At 47.5% G+C, this 18,561-nt stretch overlaps 1 protein-coding gene and 1 long non-coding RNA gene across 7 annotated transcripts in view; one reads left to right on the top strand and one right to left on the bottom strand.

The window, feature by feature from the left end:
• Positions 1-3,216: 3,216 nt before the first annotated feature.
• LOC145510496 (uncharacterized) lies at positions 3,217-13,917 on the bottom strand. Its single transcript, XR_014057057.1, has 3 exons — positions 13,886-13,917; positions 4,998-5,398; positions 3,217-3,886 (listed from the first exon to the last, which is right to left on the bottom strand). It is a non-coding gene; the product is annotated as an uncharacterized LOC145510496 (long non-coding RNA).
• The window catches only part of LARP1 (La ribonucleoprotein 1, translational regulator), a 57,881-nt gene continuing 52,009 nt past the window's right edge, over positions 12,690-18,561 (top strand). For 3 of the 6 annotated variants that reach the window (XM_081501853.1, XM_081501855.1, XM_081501852.1), the window contains exon 1: positions 13,037-13,557. In XM_081501853.1, the coding sequence (XP_081357979.1) occupies positions 13,119-13,557 (439 nt within the window). In that variant the 5' untranslated portion in view covers positions 13,037-13,118. Of the gene's footprint in view, positions 13,558-13,968; positions 14,296-18,561 lie in introns of those variants that run through there. The other 3 variants (XM_081501858.1, XM_081501854.1, XM_081501856.1) reach the window with 3 other exon arrangements.

Genomic DNA, 18,561 nt, shown 5'->3' on the forward strand with positions numbered 1-18,561 from the left:
GGGCTTGATTCCTGGTTGGGTAACTAAGATCCCACATGCTGCATGGTGCAGCAAAAAAAAAAAAAGTTATTAGCAGTGATTTCTAATTACATATGAAATAAAACTCAAAAATGCAAATTTAGCTTCTATAAGCTGTGTAGACATCAAGACAGGGGCTGGAATGGGGTGGAGTTTTTTTATTGTTGTTGTTTTAATACTAACAGAATGCTCATTAAAAAAAAGTTAGAAAATTATATGGTTGGCCAATTATAGAGGTTGACCAAAAGAACAAATCAGTACTCAGAAATAACCATGATAAATAACCTGTTTATCTTTTGGTGTATATCCTCATGATGATGACACACACATATTAGAACAAAAAAGGACACTTGACACAGGCAGTATCACACTGAACAAGCTGTTTTATAGCCAGCTGTGTTTCAGTGAGTAAAGGGAGGTCTATAGGCAAATGTACTGGGTTTTTGTTTGTCTGTTGTTTTTTTTTTTCCCTTACCGTTTAAAAGGCACCTAGCATAACATTTTCCACTTTAAAGTATACAGCTCAATAGTGTTAAGTGTATTCACATTGTTGTAAAACAGATCTCTGGAGCTTTTCATCTTGCAAATCTACCCACTAAACAGCTCCCCTTTCCCCCTTCCCCCCGCCCCTGGCAACAGCGTTCTGTGTTCTGTTTCTGTGGGTTTGACTGTTTTAGCTGCTCCACATAAGTGGAATCATAGCATATCTGTTGTTTTCTGACTGGCTTATTTCATTTAGCATAATGTCCTCAAGTTGCATTCATGTTGTAGCATGTGGCAGAGTTTCCTTCCATTTTAAGGCTTGATAATATTCCATTGTATGTTGGTATGAACCGTATTTGTTTATTCTTTTCTTCACTGATTGATTTTGGGATTGTTTCTACTTCTTGGCTATTATGAATAACACTGCTATGAATATTGCTTTCCATTGCTTTGGATATATACCCAAAAGTGGAATTGCTGGATCATATAATAGATATATTTTTAATTTTTTGAAGAAGCTACATACTGTTTTCTATGGTGTAATAGCTACACTATTTTACATTCTCATCCATACATTCTCATCCACAGTGTACAAGGGTTCTGATTTCTCCATATCCACTCCAACATTTATTTTTTCTTTTTCAATAGTAGCCATCCTAAAGGGTACAAGGTGAACATATGTATTATTTTAACACAATTCTGGCAGAATGTTTAAAATTCTCAAAAGAGCAAATTTTGATACTGAGAAATGTGGAATCTTCTTTTTTATGTATAAATGAGAATAACAACCTTTCTGAAACTTATAAACTCTCATCAGACACACTCTGCTTTGTGGATGAGCTTCCCACCACTTCAAATTTTAGGATGTTTACTTATCAAAGGACAATTACTACTTCTGTAATGTTGCAGCAGGTCAGCCCTTGGTACTTGTTTTCTGCTTCTCAAAAACCAAGCTACTTCCCACTGTCTGTCTCTTTGATCTCCTCCAAGCCTTTAATCTCCTCCTCCTTTTCTGGTTCCCACCCCTGCCCTCTCCTCTTAAATGAGGTGTTCTCCATTGTTCCAACTTCCCAACCCGTTCCAACCCCTTTTCCTCAGCCCTCCCCAGCCAGGCCCTGAAATATCCCCTACTTCACTCTCATGCTGGTGGGTCCCGGGAACCCTCAGGTCCTTGTCTCTGGCTTGCAACCCTTGGTTAACCTGCTCCAGGAAGCTGCTCAGAGGGGGTCTGCCTGTTTGTGTGTGTGTGTGTGTGTGTGTGTGTGTGTGTGTGTGTGTGTGTGTGTGTGTGTGTGTGTGTGTGTGTGTGTGTGTGTGTGTGTGTGTGTGTGTGTGTTTCTAAGGTGAGATACTATAACCTGCCATTCCCTTGGCAGATGTGGTTCCCATATATGCATCTCACCACATTGAATATCACCCTGTTGTAGAGACACATTCTTTTTTTTCTCACATCCTGACCCCTACATGCCAGCCAGCATCTAACCTGAACCCTCTGAACAGTTGGTTGTTAAAATGCCTAAAGAAACCGTGCTGACTCCTGTGTGCTATTAATACCTTCCTAAGGCTTTTCTTGAGCCCATTATATTATATATTATTTTTGCCATAAATGCTAACCTTAGACACTGTCCCTCCTCATGAAATGGGACCCTGCCATACCATTTTCTCTCTTTTTTTAAATTGTGTTAAATTTACAACAATATGCTGTACAGATTTTTTCTTTTTTCTTTTTACTGTACAGATTTTAAATGTACAATTCAATGAGCTTTGACAAACATGAACCCCTGTGAATTACAAGATTCTGATACACAGTCAGCTAATGTAGAGAAATTGCAGGAGTCCACAGAACTGTTGGAAAGAGGATAGAGTTTGGAGTCACGAGACCTGGTTACTAAGTCAAGCCTTTGGCATTAACCAGCTGTGTGACTTTGGGCTGCTGCCCTCACCTCTCTAGGCCCTGGCTTCTCTCCTGTACAATGAGGAGGCTGTCTCTTGGTCCCCATGACACAGCAGGTATTGGTCAAAGGTCACAGAAGACTCCTGAGAGTATGCAGCGCTACTGTGTCCTGCTGATATTTGCAAAGTGAATGTACCTCACCTGGATCCTGCCAATCAAATTGCTGAAGAAGAGAAAGTAAAGAAATAATAATTATGTAATAACAATAAACAAAGTTGGCAGAAATCAGCCAAACCAATCCCTGCGTCTTGTAGGAATGTACCAAGTGCTTGTAAGTAAACCCTTCTCAAATTTGTTTGCTCTGGTACATTAATAAAAAAAGATTCTGAGGGGATTAGCTTCAAATTCACAACAAGTACCCAAAACACACTGTTTGCCAAATAGGCTGAGTTTAGCTCTTTTGAAGCTAATGTGCCTTGCTGAAAGAGGAAAGGGCTTCTCTGACAACATAAGAGAAGTGCTATCACTTTTAGATAGCATGTTTTACTTTTCAAAACCTTTTTGTCTATTTCTCATTTGTTCTATATGGGTTCTGTGACAAGAAAGCAGGACAAAGACTATTCCCTCTCCTTTTTTCAGGTGAGGATCCTGAGGCCTAGAAGGATGACGTGAAATGTTCTCATAGCCACCAGCAAGCACACCCCTCTGATTTCTCAGCCTGTGTCTTTGGGCTGTGCCCCACCGTCTCTTTTGCAGACAAATCAACCAACCCAGAGAACAGAGTCCAAGAAGAACTAAAAACAATAATAACAACAAGAAGAACATTCATAGGTGGCAGTTAACAGTTACAGACAATTTATTGCCTTCCCATTAGATATTAACACTTGTGATTCTCCCAGCAGCCCAGTGAGGGTTCTCTCTGTTTAACAGAAGAGGAGGTGGAAGCACAGAGCGGGCCCCTGGCTTGCTCAGGCTCACAAAGCAAGCAGGTTGTGGAGCTGAGACTCTGTCCAGGCCTCCTGGCTCAGAGCCCAAGCCCTTGGCACCTGTGCTATATAGCCTCCTGTTACACTGTGCTGCTGAGGAAAAAGCTTTCTAAACAGAGCTGTTCATTGACAAGATGCACAGCTCTGAGAGCAGTGAGGCCCCTATTCTGGGCACTTCGAGTGGAGTCAAGGTGATGGTGATCATTACTGAGCAGTGTTTACGGCAGGTAGCGTTGAGGCTGAGGGCTGGTGGGTTGTCCTGGAAGGTCCCTTCCTACCAGAGAGTGTAGGATTTGATGAAATCTCTCACAGATCCCAGTCTTTCAGTTCATGACATTGACAAGTCCTCCTGGTTCTCGAGCTCCTGGATTGAACACCCTCGCCCAGCCTGTCCTGCCTGCCAACCATCCCCTCCTCACGGGCACTGGGATCAGTGAGCTGTGAGAACAGGTGGCTATGCGTGGATCATCCTGGAAATTTGACAGCGTGGTCTTCAGCCGAGGGACTAGGGAGGAGGGACAGCAGAACAGTAAATTACAGGGTGTCCGCCACCTGATTAAATCAGTTCCTGTGTCCAGCACTATGGAGATGCTGCATGCCAGGCTCACTCCTGAGCCCAAGGCCCAGATGTCAGTCACAGAACCACAGTCAGTCTCTGCAGTCCCTCATCCAGCCTCTGCATTTCACATGTGGGGATACTGAAGCCCAGAGAAGGGAAGCAACTTGCCAGAGACCACACAGCATTCCTTCAACAAAATACTAAGGGTCTACTGTGCCACAAACTGTGCTTGGGAACACTAAGGATGAACAAAATAGCCAAAAGCTCCAGGCTCATCAAGTTTACACATTAGTGGAGGAAATGGGAAAAAGCAGGTACACGCATAAAATCAGAGATTGTGATCTGTGTCATGAAGTACTTCAGCCAAGCTGATCAAGGGCAGTCTCTCTCGGAAGGGGCCATTTCAGCTGAGGCTTGAAGCATAAGTGTATGCTGTTTGTGTGTCTGTGCTGCAGGGATGTGTTCCAGGCAGTGCCCCCCGGGCAGGGATGAGCTCCCCGTGTTGGAGGTGCTGGCACAGGGCAAGGGCAGGGAAGAGGAGCAGAAAGGGGAAGTCTGAGGTGGATGGAGTCTGGAGCACATGGTGTCTTGTGGGCTGAGATGAGAGCCCTGGAGTTCATTTTCATCGCACTATGAAGCCATGGGAGAGCTTATGCATGACACGCTGTAACATTTCCTGCTTTTCCCAATGCGAGGGCTCCCTGGGAGCCCTGTCACCCTGGAGGCTTGCAGAGAACCCACCAGGCAATGCTATTAGTGCAAAGTGAACCTGGCTATTCCTTGTCTTTAGTGATCACTACACATTCTATCTGCATTAGGTAATTAGGAAGGAAGTGAAGTGAAGGAAAGAAGTGAAAGTTGCTCAGTCGTGTCCGACTCTTTGCGACCCCATGGAATGTAGTCCATGGAATTCTCCAGGCCAGAATACTGGAGTGGGTACCCTTTCCCTTCTCCAGGGGATCTTCCCAACACAGGGATCAAACCCAAGTCTCCTGCATTGCAGGTGGATTCTTACCAGCTGAGCCACAAGGGAAGCCCAGGTAATTAGGCCACTCACGTTATTTGAAGTTCTCTATTCCGTCCATGTGTCACAGATCCAGAGATTCAGGTGCTATGGGACGCGGTGGGGATCGGCAGACATCTCTGATGCAATGAATGTCACTGGGACAGGCAATCAGGCAGCTTTACTCGTTTACCACAGCCTTTCCCCACCTCATTCCTACAGCTAGCACTCATCTTCTTTGCACTGAGGTGTGAAATGTTAGAAACTGCTATCAAGACTGCTCAGATGTAAAGATATTTAGTTCCAGATGGCCATGGTTAGACAGGCAGAGTTCATACTTTGGTGATCACACCTCCTTCCTGTTGCCTTGTGCAGTGTGGAATCTTTAGGGATGATGACACAGATCAGTAATCCAATCAACAGACAGTGTGACTTCCTGAGTCACATGACCTCATCTGTGATAAAAGAGCACTCATTTCTTCCCTCTTCTCAACCAAGGAAAAGGCCTGAGGAAGTCTTGGCAGGGAAACTCATAAACCTCCCTGAAGGTCACAAAATGCCAAATTAATCTGCCTTACCCCCTACCCTGCCTTTTAATCTAGATAATTCCCACATTTCAATTTTAAGTCCTAACTCAATTACAGCCACCTCCAAGAAGTCTTCCCTGACCACCTTTTCCCTGTCCCTCTGGTCTGTGCTCTTCTCTTCCTCCCCTTGGTCTCTTAAACGTGTCTTTACCATGTGTTTAGTGACTGGCGTGGCATCAGCCTGTGTAGGGATCTAAACACATCCCTTGGGAGGAACAAGCACCAGAGGAGGCTGGGGCCTGAGGCCCACTAGTGTGTGTTGGGCCCATCTAATCACAGTTCAACTCAATTAAAAAAAAAAAATACTGTGGGGGCCAAACACAACATGTCTGTGGGCTGAAATTGACCAGAAGGCTGGCAGCTTCCAACAGCTAGCATATTATCTGGAAGAGAAGCATTGCATTTAGAATCTTTAGAAGTCCTAGAGCTGTCCCTGACTAGCAGCCTTAGTCCAGATAAATACCTAATCTTTCTGAGCCTCAGTTTCCTTATCTATACATTAGGGTAACACTGTCTCTGCTTTCTTCATGAGATTTGAAGAATGGTTGCCTTGACTCTATGCCAGTGACCACCATCCTTTTTACAATAATAGCAGACATTTATTCAGTTACATTTGTCAGGTACTGTTCTAAGCACCTTACAAGTGTTAACTCACTTAGTCCCCACAGTAACCCTAAGAGGGAGGTGCTGTTATCATCTCTATTTTACAGATGAGAAAACTGAGGCAAAAAGAGGTGAAAGAACTTGCAGGTGGGTGCAGAGCTGGGACTGTAACACCCTTACACAAATACTGGCTCATTTAATGTTCTCTGAATTTTATGAGGCAAGTGTTTCACTTTTCACCATTTTATAGCTGGAGACACTGAAGCTCAGAGAAGTAAAGCAACTTGCCTGGTATCACACAGCTTGAAAGTGGGCAAACCTGACCCCGAACGCCACTCTGACCCCAAACCCTGTGCCCTTTCTTCTGTGCCAGAGGTGAAGGACAGGCAAGTGATCTGTAAAGAGAACAGTGTGCTGACGTAGTGTTCTGCCCCAGGACAGAAAACATGTATTGCCCTTTCTTGTTTCTACTCCAGCCTCTAGCTCAGGGCCTTTCTGTCCTGGAGCACAGTTATGATCATGTTGACAGGAAAACTGCTTTCTGTCTTCATGTGACTGCTGGTTTCCACTTGTCCCCATGAACTTGGATGTTTCTTGACCCTGGAGTGTTTAAACATAGTTACCTTCCTTTGGCTATGGGAGTTTTGCATTTTTGATGGGTGCTCTCTCTCTTTCCTGTGGTGTGGTGCAGGGGCCTAGAATGGGATGGGAGAGACTGAAGTTCTGATCTTTATTCTGCTGCCACAGCATCTGGGAGCAAGTCATTGAACTTCTGTGGGGCTCAGGGGACAATCATATCTGTCCTCTCTCCATGAAAGCCGTTTCAGAAATGCAGTGTGGTACAAATAGACGGTGGGCTGCTGAGAGGTAAGGCATACCAAAAGTGCTCAATAGATGACGCTCACTGACGATGTGGAGGGGATTTGCAATGATGTGGAGACAATGCTCATAATACAGTGTTAAAAAATAAAGCTGTGGAATGTGCAGTATGGTCTCAGTTATGTAAAATACAAACAGAAAAGAGACTAGAAGAAAATATACCAGTTTGCCTGTGATTGCCTCTGGGTTGTGAGCTTGTATGTGGGCTCTGCTTTGCTAGACTTAAATTTTTTTTCTATTTGGAAAAGTTAGCCCATTTTGTATTATATTTTATCATTTAAAAGTATATAGGTAATTTATATGTTTTATACATAATAAATTTATTATATATTAAAGTATATATGTTAAGTAATTTTTATATATATTTATGTATAAATAAATACATAAAATTTAGTACCTAGCCCTTGACAATGTTGCTCTAGTTACCAGAACATTGAAGTGATAAGGTGTGATCCTGCATCCATTCATTCATTCATTCCCTTGTCCAGAAAACACACATAGGGCTTGCTATGTAAAGGCAGCAGTGATGATTACTATAAGCAACACTAAGAAAAATGGGGTATAATCCTTGCCCTCAAGAAATATATTATAATCTAGATGGAGGATAAGGCATATTCATCACTAGCCATAATTGAAGGTAGAAAGTACTAAATATTTTAGGGAAATTGTCACTAGGAGTTAACAGTGGGGGAGAAATCTATTCCAGCTATGGAGATTAAATAAGATTTTTGTAAAGTTGTCATTTTGTGCTGAGCCTTGAAGGACCAGTAGAATTCTAGGTATGTGGAAATGGAAAGGCATCACTGGTGGTAATAAAGGTAATGAAAGGTAAAATTTACTTAGCACATACTATGTGCCAGGCATTGTACTTTTAAACTACACATATTCTCCCATTTAAGACTCACAGAAGTTCTATGAGGAAAGTAGTATTATCATCTCCAATTGACAGATGGGGAGACTGAGGCTTAGAAAGATGAAAGATACTCTCCTGAAGTCACGAGATGGTTAAGCTGGGATTCACACTTAGGACCTCACTGTGAACAGCTTTGTCACAGAGAAAGTACATGAATTGAGGCAGGAAAGCATGGGGCCCATAGGGAATTAGATCGGAGCTTTTTGAAGACATGGACCTTGTGTGTCTTATTCACCTTTCCGTGTCCAGGGTCTGGACAGTAACTGGCACATTGTAGATGCTTAGTAAATATTGGTTGAAAGAAAGGATAAAAGAAACAGTGAGTGGTCGACTGTTGCTGGCATGTAGGCTGTGTGGTTAAAAGCAGTAGGACAGGCAGGCATGCGCAGGATTTTAAGCAGAGGCAGGGCCCATCAATCAAAGAACCAGAGAATTGGCTCCAGCAGCATTCCAGGCTGCATGGCAGGGAGGAGAACAGTTAGTTGGTGGGGGAGCCCTGCCGGAGACCACTTGAGAAAGTTCAGGAACACGAGGGAGAGGAGTGGGAATGGAGGAAGAAGCTGTGTAGGTAGGATAGATTAGCAAGAGGCCGTGGGATGCTGCCTGTCTCTAACTCAGGGTGGGGAATTAAAAGAAAGTTGATTTTCTATCAGACCTTTACAAATCTATTCTCCATCTTTAACTAACCTCATGGGGTGGCTTGGGCAGCCTCTGAGCCTACTTCCTCATCTGTAAAATGGGGGTAATCATACTTACAGAAACCCTGAGGGTTAGCCACGTTATTATGGGAACAGTCGGACTTCCCAGGTGACTCAGTGGCAGAGAATCTGCCTGCAGTGCAGGATATGCGGGTTTGATCCCTAGGTCCGGAAGATCCCTTGGAGGAGGAAATGGGAACCCACTCTAGTATTCTTGCCTGGAGAATTCCATGGTCAGAGGAGCCTGGAGGGCTACAGTCCATGGGGTTGCAAGTAATCAGACACGACTTAGCGACTGAATACACAGGCATGGGAACAGTCAGTACCCTCCCCTTCTCCTTATTCCCCTTACATTGTAACTATTGCTGTTTGCATCTAGTTGACAAGAGGAGATCTAGGCTGAACCTCCTCTCATGAACTGAAGTAAATTTCTTGGCATGTGCCAGAAGGTCCAAGTCTTCAGGTTTTGGAAAACATTGCCTAGCTAATACTGTCTGGCCAATGCCCCTCCCTGGCTAACCCCACCTACTCTTCCATGTTGGTATAGAGAGGCCTCAAGCCTATGGGCCCCTGGTATCAGAAGAAGAAAAGTGATAAAGCCCAAGTTCTTTCAGAAACAAAAGGCCCTCTGGAAAATCAAGCTTAAAGAGGAATAAAATGGAACATCCAAGCCCAGATAAAGGAACCACCTCTCTTTTACCTATGTTCTCCTCCAAAAAATAGTTTCAGGGAACTTGTATCTTTCTTCCTACTCATGAGCCTGATGGGCAGGTATTACGCTTCCCATTTTGTGAACAGAGAAATGGAAGCCCAGGAAGGCTCAGGAGGCTGCTCCAATTCATTCAGCAAAGCCGGGAATGGCCCCAGGTTATGAACCAGGTCTGCTGTCTCTAGTCCCTGCTTCAGCCTCCCGTCTCTCTTTTAGGAAGCTGTCAGCACCAGGAAGCAAACAAGCACATAATTATAAATAGGTATTTGGACCCACTTTATTATTTTAATTTTTTAAAGTTTGATTTTCTCTCTCTGTGTGTCTGTGAGTTTTAAGCCTATGATGTGTTCAGGCCGTGGGCAAAGCACTAGTCTGATCCTTACTGCTTTCTGCCTAAAGCACATCTTTTTTAACTTCTTTTTTTTGCCTGAGATCAATTATTGCTTAACTACTTGGTCCCTCCAATTAGAGTTTACCTTTTGGAGAGACAGGGTTCAGCTTTTTTTAGTATCTTCCCCAGTCCAATGTATTTGATGAGTGCTCCACAAATAGCCATCGATATGGCAATGGAGAGAAGAGAGGCAGCCTTACAGTGTAGTGCAGGGGATAAAAACAGGCCTGGGGAGTTAGCTGCTGCCTGAGACCCTAAGCAGCCAGCTGACTTTCTTTTTCTGAACTTCAATTGCTTCCATTTGTAAATGAAGATAATAGCTTCAAGACCAAGCCTAGTGCCTGGCCCATAGTAGGAACACAGTAGATATTTGTGCGGAAAGCTAGTAACTATCTCATTAGGTTATTGTGAGGATGAAATGAGATAAAGTATGTCAAGTATTAATATTTCTCATAGAACCTAGCATATAGTAGTTACTTGATAAAAGTAGCTACTCTGAACTATTTGATCAATAGTATTTAAAACTGAACACATGCATATAGAATGCCATAGTAGGTCAGGAATCTAAAAAAACAAAAAATGAATTCAAATTGCAATGCCATGATTTCCAATAGAAAAAGCTACTGCATTTCAGATCAGAAGATTCAGGTATGAGACCTGACTCTGCCATGGACTAGCTGTGTGACTTTGGTTAAGTAACCTGACTTCTCTGAACTTCAGTTTCCTGAAAAACAAGGGGACTGAGTAATCTTTAAGATTCCTTTTTCCAATTTAATAGCCTCAGTGTAAGATGTGGTCTCATGCCGGTTACCTTGTCTTATCTTCCTTCTGTGATCCCAGTCTGCCCATCTGTAAAATGGCCTATGGGTGTTAGGAGCCCCTCTCTGGGGCAGAGCAGGCCTAGGGTGTGCAGATCTCAGTGCTGCTCCAGCCTCCACATAGGGCCTGGTGCTGCTTGTTCAGCTCGGACTGATGCTGGGTAACATGAACAAGTTACTTGTCCACATAGAGCCCTGCTCCCTTCACAAAGCATACCCTCTACCTCCAACTATAGGAATATAGAAAAGAATGACCAACAAGGACCGTTATGTCCTCTTTTAAAAAGTTTAGAGATAGTCTAATTGAATCCTCTTTAGGAAATAAACTAAAAAATAGTGCATGCTAGTGACAGTGTACAATAATTTACCTTCTGATTAAGGGTATATATAATGTAATGACAAAGAATATGTTTTAATTCATCAAGATCCCTTTACTCATTTAATCATTATCTTCCTTGTATCTCTTTTGAAGCACTGGCCTCAGTCTCTATAATTTACATAGCACTTTGACTGACATAGTCTCACTTGACTCCTCACAAAAGCTGAGCGGTTAGAAGCAAGTCAAGCTTAATTTATCCCCATTTTTCTACCAGGGAAGAGGGGTCCACTGAAGTGCTGAGAGCTGGCCAAGGTGTGGACACCACGTTATGGAAGAGTTGGGACCACACATCAGATTGTCTGGTTGTCCCCACCAGCACCTCTCCTCAGTGGTCCTGGTTACAACAATCCTACAACTAGCTTCACCCCTTGGGGGCAGTTTCAAAAGGCTGATTTTCAATAAGCCTTCTCCTCTGTCCAGCAGGTCATGTGTTCTAATTCTTTTGGAGATGGCTAACACTCTTGGCTGTTATGTCTTGAGCAGGTGATATCATAGCCAGCCAGAGGCCAGGACTTCTCCAAGTGAAATGTGGGATCACAAGCACCAAAAGGGTTCTTGCTAGACATGCAGTTTCTGGGTCCAATTCCTGATTCCAAATACTTTGGAATCTGCATTCAAGGTTTTCCCTCATCATCCAAACTAACTGATCTAGTGACCTATTACCGTAGTAGTTACTGTCTTCATAGATATGAGACAAGCTCTTGTTCCTAAGTTTGTTTTACTGTCTCTTTCTCCACCTTAGAATGTAAATTCCATGCAGTCCTTGTAAGCCTTGTTTATTTCCAAGCCCTGTTCCTAGAAACCCCCCACAGTAAATATTTAATTGCATGTGCAATAAAATTTGAAACCACTGTCTTCATTTTACAAAAGGGAAACTGAGACCCAGCTAATGCAGAGTTGGTAAGGAGCAGGACCAGGGTCAGGATAAAATCTCAGATCTCTAGAGTCCCAATTCGGCGTTGGTTCGTCTCCCCCCCCAGGCAATTCTTATAAAAACTGAAGTCCATTTGCGGCGGGGGGGGGGGGGTTTCTCGCCCATAAATACTCGGTTTCAGGGCTTGGCCGGGTTGGGGGCTGTTGGTAATTCCCTGCTCACTGCCTAGACGCCCGATGCCCCCAAGTGTTAAAGACCCGTCTTCTAGGCTGGGTGTCGAACCCAACTCGGGACAGTGACCTGGCCGGGGCTGCCTGGGAGGAGCCGAGCACAGTCCGCAGAGGTGAGGCCGGCTCACCCAAGGTCACCCAGGCGGGGCCTGGAAGGGCCAGGCCTATGGGACGCAAGTGAGGCGACAGCACCCCCATCCCATCATCCTGTAAGCCCAGGGTGATATTAATGGCTCCTTCCCCGGATTCTGGCGCACCCAACCTAAAGAGCGTGAGCAGGCCCCGCCGGCCGCGTGGCGCGGTCCCATGTGCTCCACCTGCGGACGCTCTCACGCGCTGGCTCTTTAAGACACTTTCCCCTCTATACCACCCGCTCTCTCCTACCGGGCTCGCTGACCGCCCCCCCCCACTTCTTCCGAATTGCATCAGGCACGTGCTCGCCCCCGTCCGGTTTGAGTACCCCTCACCCACCAGCCCAAGAGGTGCGCCGAGGAATTGGAGGCCAGGGGCGGGGCCAGGGGCGGGGCGGCGAGGCCCTGCGCGCGCGCTCCCGCCGCCTTCGCCCGCCCGTCGCCCAGGGCCAGCCCCGGCGGGCGCGCCCCCGTTGCGCCGTCCCCTCCCCTTGCCCGCTGCGTCGCGAGGCGCGCGCCCGCCCGCCGCCTGCCGCGGATCGCGTGGTCAGCTCGGCTCGCCGCGCCTCTCCCCCGTCCGTCCATATTGCTGCAGCCCCCGTGCCGGGAAGCCCGGGCCGCCCCGGGGGCGGGGGGGAGGGAGGGACGGGACGAGAAGCCAGCCAGGCTCGGGGTGGGGGCTCCTTGCGAGGAACGGGCGGGGGGGGACGCGCGCCGAGGAGGCCTGGACCGCAGAGTGGGGGGCCTTCCTCCCCCCCCCGCCCCGCCAGCGGGCCTTGGATCTACGGCGGCTGCATCCGACCGGGAGGGGGGGCCGCGCCTAGCGTGAACCCCGACCCTTCTCCGCCGGGACTGGGGCCCAGCGCCCCGGAGGAAGGCGTCGCGGGCGCTCTGAGAGCCAAGTTCGAGGCGGGGGAGGCAGCCTCGGGCGCGCCCGGCTTCTCCGGGGGGGCGAGCGCGCAGATGGCCACTCAGGTGGAGCCGCTGCTGCCGGGGGGCGCCCCGCTCTTGCAGGCCGAAGAGCACGGGGGTCTGGTGAGGAAGAAGCCACTGCCGCCGCCCGAGGGCAAGGGCGAGCCTGGGGCGAGCGACGTCGGAGGCGGAGAGCCGAACGGCGGCACCCGGAGACCTCGGCCGCCCTGCGCCAAGCCGCACAAGGAAGGCACCGGGCAGCTGGAGCGCGAGAGCCCACGGCCGCCGCAGCCGCCCGGCGCCGAGGGCCTGGCCGTCAGCGACGGGGAGGAGGGCGGCGGCGGCGAGCCGGGCGCTGGCGGAGGAGCTGCCGGAGCCGCGGGCGCCGGGCGCCGAGACTTCGTGGAGGCCCCTCCGCCCAAGGTGAACCCGTGGACTAAGAACGCGCTGCCGCCGGTCCTGGCCACCGTGAACGGACAGTCTCCTCCAGGTGGGTCTCTGTTTGGTATTCCGGGACCGGGGGCCTCTTCCGGGGACATAGGCGTCCCCTCCCCCAGCGGCCTCCAGGGCCCAGGGGTCCGCCACTGGTCGTGGTGACTCCGGTTCCCCCCCCCATTATCTCCTGGCTAATTCTGGTCGCCGTGCCCTGCCCCCCCAGCACTCTCGGGAACCTGCCCCTGCCGGAGGGCCCGGCCTCCAGGAGGCTACGGCCACCGCCTGGGCCGCAGCGGTTAGTGGGCAACGGCGTGGTCCCGGCCTATCTCGCGGGGAGAGGGGTGGGCGCTGGTTTCGGTGAAAGGGGCCCTCTCCCCCCTCACCGCGTGTCGGTGTGAGAGACGGTTTCTTGCCTGAACCTTCCTCGGGAAGCCCCCTCCACCCCCCCCCCCGCCCCGTGTTCCTCGTTTTGGTAGCGTTGCTATCGTCCCCGCGTTGTAAATATTTAATGAGTATATGTCATAGGCAGCAAAACGCCCGGCGATGAGTGCATACCGACCACACGGATTCGGGATTTAAAAGTTAACAAGTTTGTTCTCGAGTAGATGGTGTTAGGCGGTAGAATGGCCGTGGGCGACGGCTCGAGGGGTCGGTTACGGGGAGAATGGGGAGAAGAGGAAACCCAACGTGTCATTGAATTCGGTGCTTTCCCTCGCCTGACTCCGGGGACCTTCCGCCTTGAGACGGAGCCGGATGGCGAGTGTGCGGGGCGTCCAGTGAGGGGAAATGTGAGGCGAGTAAGGGGGCATGCGGCGACGCGAGGGGCGTGTGGCGGCGGGGGAGGGAGTGGCCGGGCCAGGCCGGACGGGCGGGTGACAGTTGGGCGCCGGGCGCCATGCGCCGCGCCGCCGGCCCGCGGGCTGCTCGCGGCCGCTCGGCTTGGGCGTTCGGCGGCGGCCGCCGCGGCGCTCGGGGCGGAAGGCGGGTGCGGGCGGCGCGGCCGGGAGTGTGCGTGTGCGCGGGTGGGAGTGCGCGTCCCCCCTTCCCGGCATTCCTCCGCAGCCGGGACAACGTGGTGCCTCCCCGCGCGGCTGGCGGGCGGCATGTGACCGCCGAGCGGCGCGCCCTCCCTCTCCCTCCTCGACTTTTTGAGTCCTTTCGGACCCGGCCCCTTGGGGGAGGTGGGCGTGCGGGAAGACCCCGCAGAGCCTTGTTAGTGGGGGGAGGGGGGTGCGGAATACGGAGTCTCCGCTAGGCCTTCTTTTGCCGAAAATATATCGTCGGCTTTGGTGAGGGGCGCGCCCGTCCTGCTCCCTTTGCGAGCCCGTAGAGACACCCTGGTGCTGGAATCTTGGGTTCAGGATCTTCTTGCAGTGAGCCGGTATTAAAACCCAATTGGAGCTAGGACGATGGCCTGTGGCCATAGCCCTACGGCTTTTTCAGAACTGCTCCCCTTCTGCTTGATATTGATCGTTTTAAACCATCAAAATGGGGCAAGTTGAAAAGGCGGCTTAATGCCTTCACATTCAAGGGAATAGAATCCCTGTAGTCCCAGGGAAACCAGAACACCGAATTCTGAAAATGGCATGTTGTAATTTTTATTTCTTTTTAAGATTGCTTCATTTGGGGGAAGGGACCTTTGGCGTTTACTAATAGTACCTCAAACCGTGTTCTCTTCCTTCTGCCCTTCTCCCCTTCCCCCCCTTTTCCTTCCAGAACCCTCTTATGCAAAGGGCAGTGCTGAAATCTCCATTTTCTTGCAAATCCCTCCTGATCCACCCACGGAGGGAGGAAAAGCAATTTGAAGACACTCTTTGGTCCTTCCCCCCTCTTTAAACTCAGAGGGGTATAATCATCCGCAGGAGAGAGCAGTCCTCAGAAGTTTAAATGAGGCTACTCACTCTGGCTGCTGCTGCTCTGCTAATGGTGAACCTGCCTTGTGGGTTTTAAATCAGCCATGACATCAGGTGGTGTTGGATGCCTGAGCTGGCATTTTGTGCAAGTCTTGGGGCCTTTGGTAGGGTGCGTCATCGGGGTTATTGATCGTGGGAAGAAGACAGCTTGGCTGGCATCTCGCCTTCACCTCTGAGTAGAAAAAGCCAACTTACTTTAAGTGCCCAAAGCGAAATTCTAAGTCCGGTAGACTTACTCTGTCCTTGTTAGGCAAGAAAGTCTGTTGTCAGCTCATTAGTTTTGAACCTTCACAATAGTCGTCGACAGACAAACTCTGAATTAATCCAGTAGCTTCTCTGTTTAAGCTTGTTGTTAGGGCTTGGATGCTTTTTGAAGGAGAATTTTGTGGTCAGGGTAGATAGTGGCTCTTTCTTTGAAATTTACATGGATCACTAAGGCCCTTTTCCAGCCCTGATTTTATTTGGACAAGTTTAAATGTGACACCAGTGGAGTGGCAGTGTGGTCTTGGGAAATTTTGTGTTCTGTGATGCATATGTTTTTGGTGCCTCCTAAGTAAGCCAAAAGCTTTCCAAAGCTTGCTGCAAACGCCTATTTTTAGCTCTCCTTTTGGCTCAGATGCTAGTATTTTAGTTCTTTAAGAGACACACGCAGTAACTAGTAATAAAAGATGTTTTGTGACATCCCCCCTTTCTTGTGGGGTTCTCTGTTCTGGTTTAAGTGTCTGTTTTAGTGGTTTTAAGTCTTGGGATTTGCAGTTTGGCTTTTTGTATTTCCCTCCCCTAGAATGTTTTGAAAACATTAAAATTTCTTTTCCTTAACCTAGCCACAACTTTTTAAGTATGAGAGAGGCAGGATGTCTCATTTACAAGAAGAAATGAGGGACTTCCGTGATGGTTAGGACTCCCCGCTCTCAGTGGAGGGAGCCCAGGTTCAATCCCTGGTCAGGGAACTAGATCTCCTGTGCTGCAGCGAAGATCCTGTGTGCCGAAACTAAGACCTAGCACAGCCAAATAAAATTTTTTTTTTTATGAAGAAGATACCAAAGGTTCTGGTGTCAAAACTGCTTGGATTCAAATGCCAGCTCTCTCACTTGCTTGGCTGTGCTTCATTGGACAAGATACTTAACCATTCTGTGCCTCAGCCTCCTCATTATATTCTAGAAATAAAATTATTTATCTGCCTCAAGGGAGCATTGTGAGCATTCACTGTGATGGTACGTGTGAAGTATTTAGTCTGGTGCCTGGCATGTGTGTGCTGTTATACTGTGTCTGGGAGACTGAAACTTTGGGGTTTCCTGGGACTTGTTCTGGGTCTCCGTTTTCTCTACCTGTAAAATTGAGGGGGTTGGAGAATGGTGTATTTTCCTTTTCTTTATTAGTACTCCCGGAAATATATGGGATCTGTCTCCTTAAAAGTAGAGCTTTGCTTCTCCACAGACATGAAAGACATAGTACGGATAATCTTAAAGGTTGATGATCCAAACAGTTGCCTACTTTTGCTTTGGAATGTGTTACGACGAATGTTTTTAAAGTAAATTTTAATTTATCTGCCTTTTGTAAAAATTAGCTTTTGGCAGAGTGTACATGTGCTCTTTAGGGCTGTGGGCAAAGGCGAGTCTAACTGAACTAAACATTTGCTGTGTTAAAAGCTTTTTAAAAATTGCTGTGGCTGGTATACATGTAGTAGGTAGAGACTTGAGAGTGCATTAACCCCACAAACTTCCAGCACCCCTAGCAGGGAATAAGTGGGTGGATTGTGTGACACTTCTAACTTTGTGTGGTAAGAAAACGAACCATTGCTGTGATCTTTTTCTTAATTTCTCTTTAAAGGAGAGTTGGGATCAGGGTCTGAGACTTGCATATTTATATTCTGGGTATCGTTTTTTTTTTTTCTGTGTCCCTTTGAAGTACAGCTAACTGGTGGCGTGAAATAAAAAAGGATTATAATCCCAGCTAACCCCTGGCAACCCCAGGAATCTTGTGCCACACTGAACTGGCTCCAAATAAACCTCCACTCCCAGTCTCTATTTCCTTCCTGCGTTTGGGCCCTTTCCCATCTTCCTTTACCCACCAGTCCCACAACTGGTGTACTAGGTGGAGCATTGATGGGGATCTAGGGTATCAGTCAGTCTTCACTGCATGAAGACCTCATGGTGTCAGAGCTACTTCAGACCCTGGCTCCTTCCTTCCCCACCACTAGAAGTGGACTGGGTGGAATTAAACAGTCTGTAATTTTGAGTCCCGACTTTGCTCCTAACTTCCTATGCAGTCTTGGGTAAATAACTCAGCCTCTCTAAGCCATTGTTCCTTCATCCTCAAAATGGGAATAGTAATAGTAACTGATCCATAAATATTTAGTGTGATGTTTAGCTTAATGTCAAGTACAGAGCATCTGATAAGTGCTAGCTGTAATAAATCATCACCATTATTAGGGGTGTTCATTTCGCTTGTAATTCTGCTTGTGTCCAACTTTGTGGGCATTAGCAACCCCCATACTCTCTCTCAGCCTGTGTTTCTTCATCTGTAAAATAAGGGAATTGGAATACGTCTAAATGTCTAGTTTTTTTTTAGTATCAAAAGCACTTTTTCTCTGATAAACCCCTTCCCCACAAAAGAAACCAAAGTAGAGCCTTTTGATTTGTTTTTAATTGAGATATACTTGGTTTGTAGTATTTATGTAATTTTCAGGTATACAGCAGTGATTCACAATTTTTACAAAGCAGAGCTTTTTATATGTGTATGTTTATATCTGCGATTGTGGTTAAGAATTACAGTTTTGAATCCAAGTTCTGTGAAGGCTGGAGACACTTTTCTGGCTTTAGGAACCTAAGCCAGCTGCTTGGAGTTGTATATCAGAGCAGCCTGTGTGGTAGCCAGGCATTAGGTGCCTTACAGTGAATGTGATAATAGAAAGTACACTGTGCTGTCTGTAAAAATTGTGTCTGCCAAATAAAAATTGAACCCACATCTAACAGAATCATAGATCTGTGAGGATAGAGGAATACGTTGATGGACCATGAGGTGGCAGGTATTCAGTTTTTGAATGTGAGAAACTACAGGACAGATTATTTTGTTAGTAAATAAGTGGCGTTAAAAAAATACAGCAAGGACTTCCCTGGTGGTGCAGTGGATAAGACTCCCATCTG

Source organism: Giraffa tippelskirchi, chromosome 6, assembly GCF_054371585.1.
Source record: "Giraffa tippelskirchi isolate mGirTip1 chromosome 6, T2T-mGirTip1v1.2.pri, whole genome shotgun sequence".
NCBI classification, from domain to species: domain Eukaryota; kingdom Metazoa; phylum Chordata; class Mammalia; order Artiodactyla; family Giraffidae; genus Giraffa; species Giraffa tippelskirchi.